The 20403-nt window shown below is 41.8% G+C and overlaps 1 protein-coding gene across 1 annotated transcript in view; it reads left to right on the top strand.

Moving 5' to 3' along the window:
- The window catches only part of LOC101346811 (paralemmin-2), a 191091-nt gene that overhangs the window by 107958 nt on the left and 62730 nt on the right, over nt 1–20403 (top strand). The window contains exon 3 of the mRNA XM_012554371.1: nt 11233–11363. Within this exon, the coding sequence (XP_012409825.1) occupies nt 11233–11363 (131 nt within the window). The remainder of the gene's footprint in view (nt 1–11232; nt 11364–20403) is intronic.

Below are 20403 nucleotides of genomic sequence, written 5' to 3'. Positions count from 1 at the left end.
GGCTGTCTGCCTCCACAGACCATGCTCTCTCCATGACATTGTTCTCTTCAAATGAAATGTTACCTTTTGAATAATTTGTCTAGAGAGATGCTGTCTTAGTTATCTAGTGCTGCTATAACAGAAATACTACAAGTAGGTGGCTTTAACAAACAGAAATTTATTTTCTCATAGTTTGTTGTTATTAGGTGCTGTCTTAGTCATCTAGTGCTACTCCAACAGAAGTACCACAAGTGGATGGTTTTAACAAGGAGAAGTTTATTTCCTCACAGTTAAAGTAGGCCAAAGTCCAAATTCAGGGCGTCACCTCCAGGGGAAAGCTTTTTCTCTCTGTCGGCCTTCTTCTCTTTGGTGTTCCCCAGGACCAGGAGCTTCTCTGTGCGGGGACCCCAGTCCAAAGGACGCGCTCTGCTCCTGGCACTGCTTTCTTGATGGTATGAGGTCCCCCTGTCTCTCTGCTCACTTCTTACTTTTGTATCTCAAAAGATTGCCTCAGGACACAAACCAAGCTTGTAGACTGAGTCCTGCCTTACTAACACAATTGCCACCCATCCTCCCTCGTTAACATCATAGAGGCAGGATTTACAACATATAGGAAAATCACACAATACCAAGAATCATGGCCCAGCCAAATTGATACACACATTTTTGGGAGGACATAATTCAATCCATGACAGGTGCCATCGAGTTGGTTCCAACTCATAGTGACCCTGTGTAACAGATTGAAACACTGCCCAGTCCTGCACCATCCTCACAATCATTGCTATATTTGAGCACATTGTTAAAGCCACTGTGTGAATCCATCTCATTGAGGGTCTTCCTCTTTTTCACAGACCTGCTACTTTACCAAGCATGATGTCCTTCTCCAGGGACTGGTCCCTTTTGATGACATGTCCACACTACGTGAGATGAAGTCTTGCCATCTTTGCTTCTAAGGAGCACTCTGGCTGTACTTCTTCCAAAGCAGATTTGTTCATTCTTCTGGCAGCCCATGGTATATTCAATATTCTTCACCAACACCATAATACAAAGACGTCAATTCTTCTTTGGTCTTCCTTATTCGTTGTCCAACTTTCACGTACATTTGAGGCAACTGAAAATACTATGGCTTGGGTCAGGTGCACCTTAGTCCTCAAAGTGACATCTTTGCTTTTTAATACTTTAAAGAGGTCTTTTGCTGCAGATTTGCCCAATGCAATATGTTGTTTGATTTCTTGGCTGCTGCTTCCATGGGCATTGATAGTGGATCCAAGTAAAATGAAATCCTTGACTACTTCAATCTTTTCTCAGTTTATCATGATATTGCTTATTGGTCCAGTTGTGAGGATTTTTGTTTTCTTTATGTTGAGGTGTAATCCATACTGAAGGATGTCATCTTTGATCTTCATCAGTAAGTGTTTTAAGTCCTCTTCGCTTTCAGCAAGCAAGGTTGTGTTATCTACTTATCGCAGGTTGTTAATGAGTCTTCCTCCAATCCTGACGCTGTGTTCTTCTTCTGTCTTCTGCTCGCTTGTTTAATCTCTTTTATATCTCAAAAGAGATTGACTCAGATACACCCTGCACTAATCCTGCCTCATTAATATAACAAAGATAACCCATTCCCAAATGGGATTATAACCACAGGCATAGAGGTTAGGATTTACAGTACAGATTTTGGGGAGACACAATTCAATCCATAACAGATGGTTATGGCTATCATTCTGTCTCTCTTTTCTAAGTATATTTTCATGGACTCCAGAAAACTTAAACTGTGCAAAGACACACCAGAGTGACTATTGGTAGTTCCTTCCTTAAAGTAGAAAATATTAGGAAATACATCAGTAATTAAATATTTATTTCACTAATTTACAAAATACCAGATGTTCTCTAAGAAAAAAAATTCTCAATGCAAAGGTAAATGAAAACACATTTGACATAAATTTCGTATTATTAAGATATCATTCTCATTATTGAATAGTCTATGGATACTTATTTTCATTCAGTGAGATATAATTTAGACAGATTCACTGGTCTTGCGTCAAAACAAGTAAATATAATACAAGTCTTTGTATATTTGTTTAATATACTTGCTAACTGAAATATTTAGGAATATACAGTGATTAACTTTACAAAATGAAATATCATTATTTTATATATGGACTCTGAGCAAATTCTGTAATGCAGTGGAGGACCAAAGCATGAAATGTTAAAATATTAGCTGCTTCAACCCAGAGATTATGAAACCTCAGGATACTTTGAGGTTCTGACCAAATTAATCTCAGACTTCTTTCTATAAGAGCCTCAGCTATATTTGGATCTAACATTTATGATGTAAGAATTTCCAAGAAATACTTACAGATGGGAGCTGTAGGCAATTTTGATAGCTGTATATTATAAAAGGAAGGAATGTGTGCTCATTGCAAAAACTAAATTTAAAAGTACAGGAAAATACAAAGAAAAACATACCAACTGTATATTCACCACCCAGATATAATCCATTTGGGGGTATATCCTTCTATACTCTTTTCTCTAATATATGTCTTTAGATTAAGGTATGTAACCCTTATTCACAGACCTCATCAATCTGTGGATAAAAATGAAATTATATTAAGGTTAATATCCAAATTACATTAACCTTTGTCTCTTTTCTTACTTTCTAATATGTACTCCTTTAAATTCTCATACAAGCACTTACAATTTTTATGAAATCACATCTAACACTCTTTTACTTTATTATTTCTGGTTTTGATGTCATCCTTGGAAAGAATATCTCCATCTCAAACACTTATGATTCTTGTACAATGGTTTTAATCCACCTAGAATTTGTTTTCCTCTATGTAGCTGCAACAATGGGCTCAAGCATAGCAACGATGGTAAGGATGGCGCAGGACCAGGCAGTGTTTCATTCTGTTGTACATAGGGTTGCTATGAGTAGGAACCGACTCAGTGGCACCTAACAATAACGACAATAAGATATGAGATAGAAATATAACTTTACTTTTTACTGATGGTGAGCCACTTGTCTCAGTATGATTTATTGATTCATCCTTTTCCTCACTGATTTAAATGCCTTCTTTATCACATACCGATTTCTCACTTACACCTGAGGCCACTGTTCGTATATTCTTTTTATTCCATTAATCTCTCTGTCCATCCCTGTGCCAATGCCATTATCATTTAATCCCTATAGCTTTTTAATATAATATTTCATAAAGCAAGAGCCATCATTATTCTTCTTTTGAAAAATTGTCTTGGCTTTTTATTCCATGGAAACCATTATTTATGTTTATTGTTTTTATAATGTGACTTATGATAATGGGAGTTTTTAAAGAAATAAATCAGCTATTGTATTATAGCAGAAGACACTGAATTTTACATTCCCTTTCCCCCCTTGGTTGAATTGCCAGAGATTTGTCTATTTTATTGGTCTATTTAAAGTACCAGCATAGAGTAGGCACTCAGTATGTAGCGTTGAGTGAATTCCTTTGGTGCTGCCACATTTATAAAGGTTTGTATGACAAAGTCAGCACTGTCAGAATCAAATTGCTAATACCACATCTTCAATAAATAAGCTGCCTTTGAATTATTTATTCATGAGCAGGGAGCCCTGACTAGAGTTTTCTTCCAATCCAAGCTATGCAAGTTATGAAACCTGTCATTATATTTTAGAGACCACAGCCTTTTCTTTCAGGAGGACTAAATAAAAACATCAAAGACTAACTTGTGACGCTGCGAAATATTTATTGTCAAACCACCAAGGTCATTTGCTGAATATCCCAAAGGTATCAGGAGCCTTGCTGCAAAGATATTACAGTAGCTTTCACTATTTTAAACTTTTAGCACTGATTTTAGACTTTACTTCATTATGAGTATGTGTGAAAGGCCAATTTCAAATTTTAAAATACGGTGAACAGATCAACAAGGTACACAGTGTAAGGGAACTTTATGTCTCAGTTTTCTCCCCCATCACGTCTCCCCTGGCCCTGTAAAAAGAGCTGAGTGGAAGCTAAAATTTGGTTTCTTCTGTCGGAAGTCTTAGGTCTGCTTCTCCCTTTATGGACTGAAACATGTAATAAAGTCTCAAGACCAAACCAAGATTTTATTGGCAATGATTGGGAGGAAGGAAAGAATTAGGGGGAAAAGGATAGGGACAGAGGGAATGAATGACAGGGAACACAAAGCTTACTATTGCTCCATCCCAAGTTTAATTTATTTTCTATTAGAAAATAGAATTTAGCCAGATTCCAACCCTCATCCACGGACCCAGCCAGTGTCACCTTCACCCAGATTCCAGATGAATAAAAGATTTAGAATCAAAAGTAAAATAATAAGATGTTACAGAAGTTAGGATTTGAACACATATTTTAGGACAAAATTCAATCCATAACAATGCTCAAATTGATGTCTCCAAATTGACGTGTCTAACCATGATGCTCCCTGAATCCCAGACTCCTATATTCAGCTACTTCCCTGATATTTCCACTTAGATAGAGGTCCTTTCCATTTATGTTGTTGTTGTTGTTGTTGGGTGCCATCTAATCAATTTCAACTCATAGTGATCCCATGTGACAGAGTAGAGCTGCCCCATAGGGTTTCCTAGACTGTAATCTTTAAGGGAGCAGATCATCAGATCTTTCTCCAGCAAAGCTGCTGCATGGGTTAGAACCACCGACCTTTTGGTTAGCAGCTGAGTGCTTGACATTTTTGCCGCCAGGGCTCCTTTTTCCATGTATTTGCCTCTCAGATTTAACATACCCAAAATGGAAGTTTTGATTTTTTCCTCTTCTAGTACCTGTTCTTCCCATAGTCTTCCTCATCTCCAATGAATGGTATCATTATCCATGATTTTGCTTAAACCAAACAGCTATACGTCACCTTTAATTCCACCCTTTTTCTCACTCCCATTTTTAATCTATTGGCAAGCCATGTTGACTCTACCTCTAAAATACCCTCTACATTTTTCATTTCACATCCTCTGTCACCTGAGCCTTGCAGTAAACTCCTATCACTTGTGTTTTGTGGTCCTGCCGGTTGCAATCTGTTCTTCTTCCTTAATAAAGCTGCAGCATTCTACCTAATCTGGTCCCTGCCTTCCTTCATCTTCAGCTTATTCTTACCCTCCCACCCCCATTAGGGTCCAGCCACATAGGCTTTCTTTCTGGTTTTCAAAAACACAACAACTCTGTCCCTCTCTAGGTTGTTGAATTTGTCAGTCCCTCTGCCTGGACTGTCCCTCCCTGGATCTCAGTGCAGTTAGCTCCCCTCTGCCTTGAGATCTCAGCTCAAATGTCAAGTCCTCAGAGAGACCTATTCCACCTCAAGTGTTCTTCCTCAGGCCTTCCCTTTCGTATCATTCTGTTTATCTCCTGCTGTGCATTTATCATAGTCTGAAATTATCCTGTTCCCTTATTTATTGGAATGAAAGCTCTGTGGAAGTAGGGACTTGCCTGTCTTCCAGAGCTGTGTCTTCATGGCCTAGCATAGCACCCAACATGTAATGAATGGTTGGGGACATCACTGTCCCTGAGGTAGGGGCCAGGAGGAGAGACAGGTTTGCAAGAAGATGGGGAATTCTCTTTTGGGTCTGTGGCATTTGAGCAGCTCATGGACTCTTCAGGCATTTGGGTAGTCACAGGTTTAGTGTAGTGCCACTCAAATTGTGGTCCTCGGACCAGCAGCATCGGTGACAGCATCACTTGGGAGCTTGTTAAAATTCAGATCCTCAGCCCCTACCCCAGACTTAAGGTGCCCTGGTGACAGAATGGTTAAGCACTTGGCAGCTAACCAAAAGGTCGGTAATTGGAACTCACCAGCTGCTCTGTGTAAGAAAAGACGTGACTATCTGTTCCCCTAAAGGTTACAACCTAGGAAACCCTATGGGGCAGTTCTACTCTGTCCTGCGGGATCCCTATGAGTCGGAATCGACTTGACAGCGCACAACAAGAACCTCAGAGTTACAGAATCAGAATAGCCCCGGGTGGAGCCCTGGAATCTGTATTTTAGCAGGTTCTTCTGCTGGTTCTTATCCACACTGAAGTCTGAAAGCTCTGTTCTGGTTTTGCTTCCTAAGGCTGGATAAGCCCATAAAGCAAGAAGCAGATTTATTTTAGGAACTCTCTGTCCTGCTTTCAGAGCCCCTGTTCGTGCAGCCGCCAGCTCTCTGTCTGCTCTCTTTCCTGGTCCTGGCTTTTCACAGTTGCGTCCATTTGGCAAATGTGAAGTTCTGACAGTTCTTAGCACCTGTATGCTCTGATACTGTTTTTTTAATGTATGTAATTTGGAGAATGAGGGCAAAAAAAAAAAAAGTTGTTTTCAGTTTTCATTTCTACTGAGCTCTGCTTGTCACCAAATTCTGAAACACTCAGGCAGCCAGTAAGGGCCAAGATGGTAGCAGGGGAACCAGTGCTTTTGCTCGGCATCCTTGGTGTGTGTGAGTGTGGTTGTATCCAAGGGCCCAGCACAGTCAGTCCTCAGAGAACACCAAGGGATCTGGAGTGGGTTGCGGAAGCCTTTGGAGGTCCATGTATTTGAATTGGTGGCTCCCCCTGATGACATTACCTTTTGGGCGAAGTGTAAAATCACCTGTAATTTTTTTTTCCAATGTCAAAACACCTGTGTGAAACAGGCTTCCCTGAGACCACACCCACTATCTTTTTCTGTTAGATCCTCTCTTCCTGTTGGGGACATTTTGGGTAAAGTCACTGCCTTGTCAATAGAAGAGACAGAGGTACTGACCAATGGCTGGGGCTAAATCAGCCAGAAATGAGTCAGGGAGACCCTTCACTTGGCTGCATGAGGCACTGTGTGAAGAAGAACGGAGAACTCTTCTCGAGAAGCCCAGGCTGCGGAGTAGTCCTGCCCGGGCCAACGAGGCCAGGACTTTCTATAGCTGCCTTTCCAGAAGGCCACATCCCAGCGCTGGGGCTGCCAGGATAATCTGTTTCCAGTTATCCTAAAGAGGGTTTTTGTTTGTTGGTTGGTTGGTTTCCTTCTATGGCTTGAATCAGGTTAGTGCCATACATTTTAGCACAGGAAGTACCCTGAAAGTGTGACACCACCCCCCCCACCCCCACCCAAGTAAGTAGAGTGAAAAGAAATAGAGAATTTCTCAATTCATCCATTCAGTCATTCATTTTCTAGGACTAAGCTAGGTGCTACAGTGAAATGCAAAGATGAGTAAAGTATAGTCCCAGCCTTGGGGGAGCTGGGTGTCTAGAGGGGAAACAGATGCAAAAAGAAATAATTCTAGAACGGTGTGAAGAGTGCTATAGAGTATGTCTTTGCTATAGGACACAGATCAGCAGGGAGCCACTGATCTGGAGGGAGGCTTTTGGAGGGCGGAGGAAGGCTCTTCAGGATGGCGTTCCACCTCCCTTTTCTCAGATGAAAGGAGGAGAGGCCAAGGGAACAGACGAACAACAACAATAATAAACATTTCTATAGGACCAAGTATATGTCAGACACTTTTAGCGTGTAAACCCACTTAATCCTCATGACAACCTCTGAGACAGGCACTGTGGTCGTCTCCATTTTACAGATGAGGATACTGAACCTCAGTGAGGTCAATTTAAGGAGCCTGTTCAAGGTCACACAGCTAGTAGATGGAAGAAGTGGAAGCAACACCCATGCAAGCTAGCCGCGGAGTCCATTCTCTTAACTGCTGTTCAGCGCTGCCTCTCGCAGTGTGCAAGCATGATCTGCTTGGGGAATTGGAGTGGCTTGAGTGGAGAGAAGTGGTTCTGATTTTTTTATTTCTGCACTTAGGAAGAGCAGCCAGTTTACCCCACCCATTCCCACTTTCCAATGGAAAAGAATCTTTATGGTTCAACATAAACAAATTGTACTGGGAGTTTTACATGTGATTTTATATTATAAAACAGTGCCCTATAAGCTTAAAAAAAACCAGTAATTTTTTACGTTTACTTCGGTGGTGGCGGCGGCAAATGATTTATACAGAACACATTTACAGACAATACAGTACCACTGGCATGTAATTGTATAAGCATACTGGGGTCAGGTGTGGGGTTCAGGTCTACAACCACTTTAGCAGTATAGTTAGGGACCACTTATATATGAACAAACTTCTGCCTGTATGTCTAATTAAGAAAAATTTATAAGTCAAGTGCTATAAATATGCTTCCTAGGCCCTGTAATAGTAACCAAACAGACCTCCACAAACAATGACATAATTAAACAGCAAGAGTAACCCTAAAGAAAACCATGGCTACCTGGACATCACATTGATGATGCATTGCTAGCAAAGGTTCCTTCCTGGAAATGCAGGAATTCTAGACGTTGGAGCTTGCTCCTGTGCATCCAACAGGTCTCTGCAGTGCAGAATGGCTGCTGGACTTCTCAGTAGGGTGGTGAATCAGAAGCATTAGTGTATTCTAACTTATTACTAAATGTTGGTAATTTTTAATAATTACTTGTTTTATAGGTTCATGATAAGTAACCCTTAACCCTAGGTAAAAACAAAAGTCTATGGAATTGTGCATCCTTCACTCATAAGAGCTACAGAAAGGACTCTTTCATGAGTAGGAATTTTGGTCCATAATGTTAGACATAGGTCTCACTTTCTTATTTCTGTAAATCAAATTCGCTATGAGTCAGAATCGACTCGACAACAGCGAGTTTGGTTTTGGGTTTTGAAGCCGATTATGCTTTATATGTATGTGAAAGCTGAACAATGAAAAAGGAAGACAGAAGAAAAATTGCTGCTTTTGAATTGTGGTATTGGCAAAGAATATTGAATATACTATGGACTTCTAGAAGAATGAACACATCAGTCTTAGAAGAAATACAACCAAAATGCTCCTTAGTGTGGATGGCAAGCCTTCAGCTTGTTTACTTTATACCTGTCATCAGGAAAGACCAATCGCTAGAAAAGGACATCATGTTTGGTAAAGTGGAGGATCAATGAAGGCAAGGGAAGCCCTCAGTGAGATGGATTGACACAGTAACTGAAACAACAGACTCAAACATATCAGTGATCATAAAGATGGCACAGGACCAGGCAGTGTTTCATTCTGTTATACGTAAGGTCACTATGAGTTGGAGTCAACTTGACCACAGCTAACAACAACAAGCCTGCATTCCCTGGCTAGAGAAAAATTCAAATATAATCTTTATGAGAGTCCCCTTTCCTCTGCCTTGGTCACCCTCTTAAGGAGGTCAAACAAAATTCTGCTTAGAGGTGATGCCAGGGAAGCTCATCCTTACTCTGTTGGCGTCGACCTTCATAGTTATTATCCCTGTTCTTCCTTTGGTTGCCCACTATTGCTGGAAATAATTGCTAATGTGCCCAGCTCCTGGCAGACTTGGCCATACTTCCTCACAGTGGTTCATTCCCAGGACTGCTGGTCTGCCCACAGGGACTCTCACTGGTCTTCAGGCATAATGCACAGAGTCCAGCCTCAATAGACATCTAGTAGCTGCCATCTGCCATCTAGAGGCCTTATATGTGGAAGTCCAAATCAAAACTCCCCTCCCACACCTCTGGTGCCTCCCATGCCTTTGCTTTTCATTTTAAGGAGTTTCAATGTGCCTTTCTCTTGAACTGTTTTCATCTCCCCTCTCAAAGCAGCAGCCACCTGCTCCCTCTCCCCCAGTGACCTGAAACCCAAAAAAACTTTTTATTCTACTCAAAGTATATTAATCCACTGACACGTGGTTGTGTGATTTTAAAAACACTTGGAAACCACTGCTGGGAGCCATTAAAAAGGTTTTAAGAAGAGGCATGATATAGATTAATATTTTTAAAAAGAACACTTTAATACAGACTGGATATTAGGTGATCTTAAGAAATTTTGTAGTGGAACTATGGTTTTACAGAAAAAAAGTCCTTATTTTTAAGAGATTCATACTGAAGTATTTATTGGCAAAATAGCATGGTGTTTGTTATTTACTTTAAAATGGTTTGGTGGAAAAACTTAGATAGGGAAGTATGGCAAAATATTTATAATTGTTTAAATGAGGTCGTGTGAAAACAGCAAGCTGGCATCTTCTGTCAGATCTCCTCATCTAACTTCACAAGGGAGAAGGAGAATCAAGATCAACAGCCCAAGGCTGATTCCTATGAGGTGGAGGTCAGACATGCCTCCTCTCTCCAACTTTTTTACCAATTCTGACACCAGCCATCCCTCCACGGCACTCTCTACTTCTCTGCTGGGTTTAATAATTCATTGCAATGGCCACATAGAACTGACAAACTATACTTACAGTTATGAGGTTTATTAGGGCAGTGACAAGTTACAATTCAGGATACAATTCTTCAGTCAAGACAGCCTCTTTTCAGCCATGACCGCAGGCAGGCCTCTCTATGACCTTTGGCCCCTCGGCCCCTTGGCCCAGCCTCTGCCCTGCTTGGGCAATTGTTATAAGGCTTTTTAGCTCTACCAGTAAGTGCCCGAAGGCACCCTACTTCTGCCAGCAAGCCTCCTGCCCGAAGGCACTCAACTCTCTCTCTCCGTGGGTCAGCAAACCTGGCTCCGACGACAAGTGCCTGGAGGCACCCCACTGCACAGGAAGACTACCACCTGAAGACTCTCAGCTGTCCCACTCTGTGGATCGGTGTACCCACCGTAACCACCTTGCTCCATGGGCAGGAAGCCCACTGTGCTGTCTTGCACCGATCTCCTGGTTCTATCTGCTGTCGCCATTTCCCTGCTGCTGCTTCTCGCCATCTTTTGCCATCTCCAGTGTTACAGCTCTGTCTCTCTCTATCTCCTGGGTCTAGGAGATTCTCAGCACAGGGACCCTGAGTCCAAAAGATGCGCTCTACTCCTGTCTCTCCTTTCTTGGTTGTAGTGAGGTTCCCCCTTTCTGCCTCTGGGATGGCTCATTTTAACCCTAGTGGGAGGACAAAACTGACCAATCCCCTCATTAGGGTTCCATACACCTTATTTGCATGGTCCCACCCAGTCATTTGGTGGAAGTTACAAGACCATGGCGAGAAAGCCCATATAAAAGCGATCTGTCACACCATAGGTCATATGAGCATTCATTACACGGTTTCCTCTTTTTCTGTATACATCCACTTTTTCAGTAATAGAAAACATAGAATTAAATCCCTCTGGTGGTTCTCTGGAGGTTGGGCTGGAGGGAAATAGGGAGCCAAATTAGGGCGAAGGTGATGGCAGCAATCCAGGTGAGCGCCAATGAGGGGTGGGGCTAAAACAGTGGCACTGCGGATGGAGAGGAGGGTGTGGACTGAAAGACGTCATCTTGTCTGTTCTCTTTCCCCCATTCTCACAGTCCAAAGTGCTTCGGGAAAAATGGCTGCTGCAGGGTATGCCTGCGGGTACTGCCGAAGAGGAGGAAGCCAGGAGGCGGCAGTCTGAGGAGGATGAGTTCAGAGTCAAGCAACTTGAAGATAACATTCAGAGGTAGGAGGGACCCCATGTTGTGATGTGACAGTGGAGTAACCACTTCTGTCCTCTAGGGGGTCTTTCTCAATGCCATCACCTTTTCCCAGTGCTTTAAAATTACCCTTTTAATCAGCACATTGAATATCATTGAAACTTCTAGAGGATCCAGAGTTGTGACTCTCAATACCAGTTATTGTACTGGGCTGTGATACAGCACAGCTATGTTGCCATGGGACAACCAGGTGTGTAAGCAGCTGGTCCCCTCATTTAATGCCCCTTTTTGAGTTCTTATATCAGTTTTTGTCTTTTTCCTCTTTTGAGTCAGGCTATTAGCTGTTACTGCTGCTGTAGTAGTTTTGTTCTCTAATTTTCTATATCTAATCTATTTTAAAATGGGAAAACTGTCATCAAAGTCTTAGAATTGAAATGAAGAATACAAAAGTGCTGAGTGAGGGCCAGAGAGGACACTCCTGTGAACTATGTGCCTACACTCTAGAAATTAACTGCTTTGACTGCAGGTCAAACAGGTTTGAACATCGAGTCTGGAAGATAAGTGGGCTCCCTGTGGCCAGTGGCTGACCACGCTGATAGAGTTCCCAGTTGGGAACTGCCGTCATCACAGGTTCCAGCACACCTAGCCAGAGTGGGGCGTAGGGGGTGGTGAGTGTGGGTGCCTTAGGACCAATCTCCCCCTCCACCCCACCCTACCAAATTCTGCCTGAAACTCACCCTGGGAGCTCCGTCTCTTTCTCTTGAGGTTATGAGTGCTTTTAAGGTACAAAGGACAATGGCTAATAGCCATATACCCGAGAGTGAATAAGAACTCTGAGGGCACCTAGGGGACTCCAGTAGTGTCACCAAAGGGAAAAGCAGGCAGCCTGTGAGTCCACAGGCATACTTGCTTTGCTTGGGCTCTAATGGCCTTTAGTTAGCTCTCAGAGCAGCTTGGTGAAACTTATAGAGGAAACCAGCCAAGAAAAATTGTGTGTGTATGTGTACATGTGTGCACATGCATACATATGCAAATACACACGCGTATATACCTATGTGCGTGGGTGTGTGTGTACACATATACATACACAAAAACACACTTTCTTAAAATACAAAGGCTGCATTGTTCTTAGCTGCTAACCAAAAGGGCGGCAGTTCAAATCCACTAGCCACTCCTTGGCAACCCTCTGGGGCAGTTCTGCTCTGTCCTCTAGGGACGCTATGAGTTGGAATCAACTCGATGACAGTGGGTTTGGTGTTTTGCTTGGTGTGTGTGTGAGAGACATTGGAAGGAGAAGATTGTAATCCTGTAAATGCTGGAGCCAAGCTTGTGAGAACAGATACTTCCAGGGTCACAGAAAGAAGGAAAGGAAAGGACTTCCTGTTAGAAGCCCAGAAGATAGAACGGGGATGGGTCAGGATGAAGTAGCTCAGAGTCGTGAGCTTCAGGGGCTTCCTCTTCTCAGAAGTAGCTCAGCTTTCTGTGTGTTAGATAAGAGGAGGGAGCCAAGGATTGTTGGAAATGTTGTCAGCAAATGGGAGAGGAAAAGACAGCTTTGCAACGTGGTTTTACAGAAAATTTGTTTTTAGGTCTCAAAGTGGCAAGTGCCTGGTCGCTTTCAGCTGTAGTGACAGTTGACACTATTCCTTTCTTACTCATTTTACACAATCATAACAGATGTGTCTGGCACAAAGCCAAATCTCCATAACTATTTGTTGAATGAAATAAATGGGATTGTGTGTACCGTGCTTCTGGGGAGCCCTGCCATGCAGAGGAGGCCTGGGGCATTAATTTCCAGCCCAACTTGGCAAAATCCTAGAAACCAAGTGGCCTGGGCACAGTCTGTTCCTATCAGGAATTGCAGTTCAAATTCAGGGTTGCCCAGTGTTGAACTGCTGAGGAGTTCCAGACAGGAGTGGAGAAAGCAACGTGAGAATTCCAGGGCCCCTCTGGGGCAGATTGATTGGACGGAGACAGTGTACGCACTGGTGGCAGACAACTTGATTCAAAAATAATTTTTATAAAAACCGGATCTCTTTTCTCACTGAGCCTGACACATACATTCACTTCAGTAGATGTTATTATAAAACAGCAAGGATTTGGAAAGTAGAATAAAATTAGTTATATGATCTTTTTTGTTTTTTTTAAATGGCATCGGGAAATGTGGTTTTGCAGTCAAATTGGCAGTTTCATCTTGGCTTGAATACAAATATGTAGTTACTGTGGCCTAATAGGTGGTGACTCACCTGCAAGATAAGCCATTACACATAGCAGGAGAGTCTTGAGACAACTTTGGCTGCATAGACTATCAGAGTGAAATGTAAAAGTTAGGGGCTGGGTTATAGTTCAGCTGGGCATAACCATACTGAGAAAAAAAAAAAGAAAATCTCTTTTTATCTTTTGAGACAACAGAATAACAAGCTGGTATACAGATATTCCCTTTGAGACCATTTAAGGGACAAATACCCATGCCAGAAGAAAGAAGTCCAAATAACCTAAAGCGGTAAATAACCTAAAGCGGTAGGGGGGTACACAGGCTGGGATTCAGGGGACATTTCCTTCTGCCCCAGGCATGGCTTTGGCCATCTTGCTGGGGGACAGGCTGTGTTCCTTGGAGCTGCTTTCTGTGGGAGTGGGGTTGCTGAGGGCATCATTTCCTCCTCAGGACCTCCCGAGGGAGTGAGTTTCTACTTATTCTGAAAGTCACTTTCTGCTTCCCTCCATCTTGCTCTCATCTTCTCTACCAGTATGTTTAGCATCTTTAAGCTCCAGTCCCACAAGAAGAAGCTGCTCTCCCTCCTCCCCAAAGAATACTCAGCAGCCACCCAAGGAAGTTTCCTGTAATCCAGAATGTCATTTGAGTAGCTCTGATCCGAAGACTTATTGTAAACATAAGCATCCTACAGTGTTATACAGTCTATGAGGATTGGCTAGGGTGGCTCTGCTAATTTTGGCTGAGCTTAGGCTGAGTGACTCTAAGCTGTAGGTTGGATCAAGTCTGCTCTTATTCTCCCTGGACTAAAGACCCAGCCAGGACAATTTCTTCTTACGGCAATGACACATGTATAAACAGGCTGAGCAGAAATAAGGTCTAGGCTCAGAACTACCCAGAGGCCTTTAGCCAAAGCGAGTCACATTGCCAAGACCAAAATCAATAGGAGGAGACATATTCAATCATTAGTGGAAGGAATTCCGTAGTTCGGTGGCAAAGGGCACAGATACAGGGAGAGTGAAGAATGGAAGCTATTAATTCAGCCTTCCAGAAACATGATTGTTGAACTGAAAACTGCAAGGGAGATACTGACCAGTGTTAGGGAAACTACAGAAAAGCAAATTAATGAGAAAAAAAGACAAAACTAAAAATACCTCAAGCATTCAAAGGGAAAGCAAAAAAAAAAAAAGAGAAAATTTGAGTACTTGGAGATCAAATTCAGGATCTGATCTTCATATAATAGGAATCCCAGAAAGTGTCAGAAATTCTAAAGAAAACTTTCTTCATTTGAAGTAAAACACTAGTCTGTAGATTTTTGGATTTGTACCCCACTAGTCTAAGTCAGTCCCTGGCAATAATTAGATTCTTCTAGGTAGATATATGAACTATTTTCAAACTATAAAATACGTTAGTACAGTAGTGCCCTGGAGGTATTCTAGTTCCTGTTGGTTAACCAACAACAGCTTAAAGAAACCGAAGGAGGAATAAAGAATTGTAATAGAAGAACAGAGAGAATTCCTACAAGGAAAGACTACGGGAACTCTAGGTCATTTAGTTAAGAAAAAGAAAAGATAATAGCAAACTAACTCAGAACTACAAAAGTACGTAGGATTTAGACAAAGTCTTCATTCTTTATGCCTGTACAATTCTGTTAATGATCAATGGACTTCAAATAAAGCATGAGAAATTGTACTTAGACATATGTCTATTCCATAGGTATCTTTTAAGAAGAAAGAATATAAGCACCTTTCTGTCTGATTCTAAGATTCTTTACAGTGCTATAGCTGTACAAGAAGTTTCAGGTCTACTGACATATTGTCTTCCAAATTTTGTCAGTTGGTGGTGGTTTAGAACTGAAAATGTTGTTGCTCTGCCAAAATTACTACATGTGATATTTAGATTTTGAGGGCAACCCAGAAGGAAGGGAGGGATGAAAGAAAGAAGAAAGAGAAGAAAAAAAGAAGGAAAAAATATAACTAGAATATTAAAGACATTAGAATCACCTGGGAAGCTTTTTAGTAATAAGGATTCCCAGGCCTCATTCCCGGAAATTTGATTCAGTGACCCAGATGAAGAGCCCTGGAATCTTTGTTTTTTCAAAGGGTGCTCCATATAATTCTGTTGTGCAGTTAGGTTCAAGAACTATTGCTGTAAATGGAAAAAGGATAGACCATAAGTGAAATCTCATTTTAATATCTAGAAACTTCCAAAGAGAAGTGAGAAGTAATTAGTGTTTTATAAGAAAACTGATTTCACACAACTGGTAAAGAATGACAGTCATTACCTTTGATTTCAGATTTATTCTAAGCCTTAGTGCTTTGCCTCAAGGAAGTCTGAAATCTGCTTTGAGGAATAGCTCTGGCATACAGTTAGGTTCTCTCCTCCATGGCCCTACAGTGGAGCCAAGCTTTCATCTGAACTTGATTAGAAACAGTCTTGGTTTACCAGACTAAAAATGATAAAGGTCAGGAAAGCTCACTACTTTCCCAAAGGCCAGAAAATTGTTCTATTTTCCAAAGATTTCTGGCTAAAATTAAAAGTGATATGGCCTTGAAATGACTACGTCACAGTGGTTGGAAAGCGAGAAGAAAACATGGTTACTACAATGGAGAAGTAGATTGTCATTCCTTTGGACAGCTTTTCCCTGGGTAATGTCAGCATGGTCGTCTATTGATTATATTCTTGGCTCACTAGAAACTAGAGATGAAATAGGCCAAATAAGACTGGATGTTAAAAGCAAAATCTGTACATATTTCTTTTTTGAAATTTAGAATGTCACATCTTTTGTATGTTTTCTTTCCCTTTGGAGTGCCATATTGAGAAAGCCCAACGGACTTGTTTCTGGCTTGGGTCCATTGTCAACCATTGTCCATGCTGTTACTGATACTCCTGGAAGATGAGGCAGTTTGACTCACAATTAGCTCTGTCCACTTCACGACTGCTCCAATCAACAAGTCTTGTTGCTTGCCTAGTAATTTTGCCACTTGGGATTCTCTTTCTAATGCCATCAAATATTATTCAAGTTTTTGAAATCTAAGTTCTTAATTTTCTTAGATTAGTGAGAAATTTGGAGAAAATTTGACACCACCCACCTTAAAATTATCCCAATGAAGATGAGAAACCTCATGGAATATTAAATGAAAATGGAACAAGCAGTTGCAAAGCCAGGGTGTTAATTCCAGCTCTGCTGATAATTTGCTGTGTGACCTTGGGCAAGCCCCTCACTCTCTCTGGCCTTGGTTTCCCCATCTCTTCAATGAGAATTCTCCCAGGGCCTTCCAGCTCTGGTATTTGAGATTTTCTAATTTAGGGGGTTGGCTATAGAGCCCTTTTCTGAACAAATACACCTGTGTAGAGAAGTGTCACTGTTTTGGAAGGAAGTGGTTTTGGAGGTGGGTCAGTATTGGGGAAAGAGGTTAAATTCTCAGGAAACAAAAGCCCCACATATGAGCAACTGATACATCACAGAAGTGACTGATTCATCTGTACAACTGTCAGTTCTAAAGTATATCATATCAAATGTTCATTGAATAAAATATTGAAGTCCCAGTGGCTAACCCATGGTCCATGATAGGTCCATGTAACTTTTTAAAAAGAAAATCCAAGATGCAAGTGGTCTGGTCCATTTCTGTTTCTGACTTGAGATTCTCTGAGTGCTTCTGCTGGTCTGTGGTGAATAGCAGGATTCACTTAATTTTCCATATTCTTAAGAGGCTCAAAGCAGAAGACCGGAAATATCAGGCATAAGCATGTGTGTGTTATGTTTTGGGATTCTGGCAACCAAGAAAATGACAGTCACCTACAAATAACTGTTCTAGAAAAAGCAACCACAGAAGTGTTCACTGAAATCACAAAGGACACTTGCTTGGGATTCATTGTGTTCTCTGTCCTTGCTATTTTTAATTCTGAGATGCACTGTTCTTTCACAGCAGGAAGTGGAGCTCTCCACATTGGCATCCCACTTCTGTGCATTCCCAGCCTGGTTCCCTGCCCCACACAGCCACATTAACCAATGCAGCCCTGTTTTCTTTTTATTTCACCAAAATAAACTTAATACCATGATAGTATCATCTATATTTGTTGGTCTCTTGCTCTTTTATGGGTACTGGCCTAGTTCTTTTTGCCTTCATTTAACTCATTAGTTTTCCCATTTAATTGTCATAACACTCCCATAAGGTAGTGACGATGATGATGCCCATAGTACAGTTGGGAAAACTGAGGCTTAGGAGGTGAAGTAACTTGCCCAAAATAGCCCAGTTAATAAGTGAAAGAGCAAGGATTTGAACTCGGCTCTGCCTAAATCCAAAACACATTCTCCAAACCCCAGTAAAAGTTGTTGCTGTTATTTTAAGCTAAAACATTATGAGAGCTGTGCTATTCAGTGAAATGCACACTGAAGTTCACCTCATGATGTAAAAGGGTGAACAGGTAATGTGCTTCTATCATATCAACTTCCATGAATGCCTCTTCTCGAAGCAGTGTAGCATATGCACAAAGATCAAGGAGGTGCTGGGCTTCAACCCATTGTGAGTGGCCATTGTGACTGTGAGGGTGCCCCTTCAGGTTATTTCAGGAAATACAGTTTCTATTTTAGATGACCACCTTCCTTCTCTTTCCAAAGTCCTTTGCTCCCAACTGTACTTTCTTGGCTCTATCTCAGCCTAAATCTCTGCTGGAAAAAGTGTTGGTTATCTAAAGGGTTCTCAGCATAGCATACTGATTAGGAACCTGGATTTCAGAGTTCAACCGACTTTGGTTTGAACCAAGGTCATTCTGCATTTATGAGCCGTTTGATCTTGGACAAGCCATATAACCTCTCTGGACTTGACTTTTCTCATCTGCACATTGAGGATAACAACGTCTACCATGCAGAGTTGTTGCATTGTGTAGAGATAATGTACATTTGTGAAATTCCAATTACAGGACTGCACTCAGTAGGGTGTCACAAGGTAAGAGTAATGCTGTTGTTATTGTTTGCCATCCATCCCTTTAGAGCAGGGTTTCTCAACAGCAGTACTAATGACATTTCAGGCCGGATAATTATTTGTTGTGGGGGCTTATCCTGTGCACTGTAGTATGTTTAGCAGCATCCCTGGCCCCCAGTCACTAGATGCCAGTAGCATCTCTTCCTCCCTTGCTCATGACAATCAAAAATCTCTCTAGATACTGCCAAATGTCCCCTGGGAGGCAAAATTGCCCCCAGTTGAGAACTACTGCTCTAAAGCCTGGAATTACTGGTGTTAACACCATGAGGAAAATCATCCCATCAAGTAGATTCAGAATATACCCTAAAAAGATTTATGATGAAACAATAATGACTTTCAGTGCAGAATAACATAAAGTATCTCAGTTGCTTGAAAACAATAGATATTGGGCTTCTCTCAAGCACTGAGCCATGAAAACTCAGTTCTAAGTTAAAAGAACTGGTTGGTGGTTTGCATCCAATGCTGCACTGATTTTTCAAAGACAGTGACTTTATAATAGCTCATAAAAGCATAGAATCTTAGAGTGTATGTAACCGCGATGTTCTCTATCAACTCCTCTCTGACGCTTGGATTTGCAGTGAACCCAGTGAGTGGGAGTCAGTAGGCAGTCTCTCCGGAAAGGCTGAAAGTGACAGGAAACTCACTTCCTCGCAAAGTAACACCCAAGTCCATACTGAAACAACTCTCATTATTACAAAGGATTCCTCCTTTGGGATCAAAGTTATGTTCCCTGCAATTTCTACCTGCTTTCTTATCCCTGTGCCCTGCTCTGCCCTCCTGGAATCACAGAAAAAGTCCCTCTTCATAAACTTTGAGATCTGGATGCTGATAGTTTGTGGTCAGTTTTGAAAGGGAACAGGTAAGGGAGAAAGCAATTAATGCACTCAAGCATTTTGCAATCTTACATGTGTGTTTCTTAGTGGCAAAGCAGATGATCTTATCTGATACATGCCCAGCATCGTGCCTGAATCAGGTTTGTAGATCCCATTATAATCTCCTTGTTATTGGTCTGGTAAATTGGGCTTCAAGTGTCCAGAGCTCTGAAAATAGCAGGAGAATGTCATCACATACACTGAGACCATATGAAAGCCAAATTTGGGGGATGCTTGCACTTCACAGCCCTCGAAACAATTGCTACAATGGAAGGAATTGTGCAAAGTAAACTTTCTTGGCAGGTGGTTCTAGACTTTTTGACCTATAATTGCCACACCCCAAGTTTCCCCTCCACAAAAAACCTTGAAAATAGTACTTTTCCAATTTAAAATCACTGTATATAGCCCATGTAATGTGATCACTTCTAATCCCTCTGCCTTCTTAATGGGGCAAAACATCAAGCCTCCTCCTGATACTTTCTTCTGTGGTTTTCACCAATTGTGTATGCTGAAGGCGGTGGATCAGATGGATTCTTGAGTGCTTTCCAGCCAGGGCAGTCTGTGATCTTATACTATGGAGATCTTACACTAGTGAGTCTGGTGGCCACCAGTGCCTGTGGGGGGTAGAGGCAGCTTTGAGGGGGAACAGACATCCTTAGACAGGCTGATGTGACACCACCATCACCAGTCCCAGAGCCAAGTTCATCTTCTGGATGAAACCCCACTTTGTGTCCCCTCTTTTCATGGCTTGGGCCCCAGAGAAGATTCTGTGGAAGTTGAGGCTGCTTAATGCTTGCCACTGCAAGGCCTACCTCTCCCAGCCTTCTAGTGTCTCCTTCCCTCAAGTCCAAGTCTGAAGCTGTCCAAGTTGGCAAATGGGAGATGAGATGCACAAACCCTCTCAGATGCTAGGATACCAGTTCCCTGGCAAACTCACACAAGGACACTAGAAGAACTGCTCCTTTTCCTTCTCCCACTTCAGAACAACTTCTGACAT

This window comes from Trichechus manatus, unplaced genomic scaffold (assembly GCF_000243295.1).
Source record: "Trichechus manatus latirostris isolate Lorelei unplaced genomic scaffold, TriManLat1.0 scaffold00016, whole genome shotgun sequence".
NCBI classification, from domain to species: domain Eukaryota; kingdom Metazoa; phylum Chordata; class Mammalia; order Sirenia; family Trichechidae; genus Trichechus; species Trichechus manatus.
The sequence above is the reverse complement of the archived record's forward strand: the minus strand, read 5'-3'. Positions and strand labels throughout refer to the sequence as shown.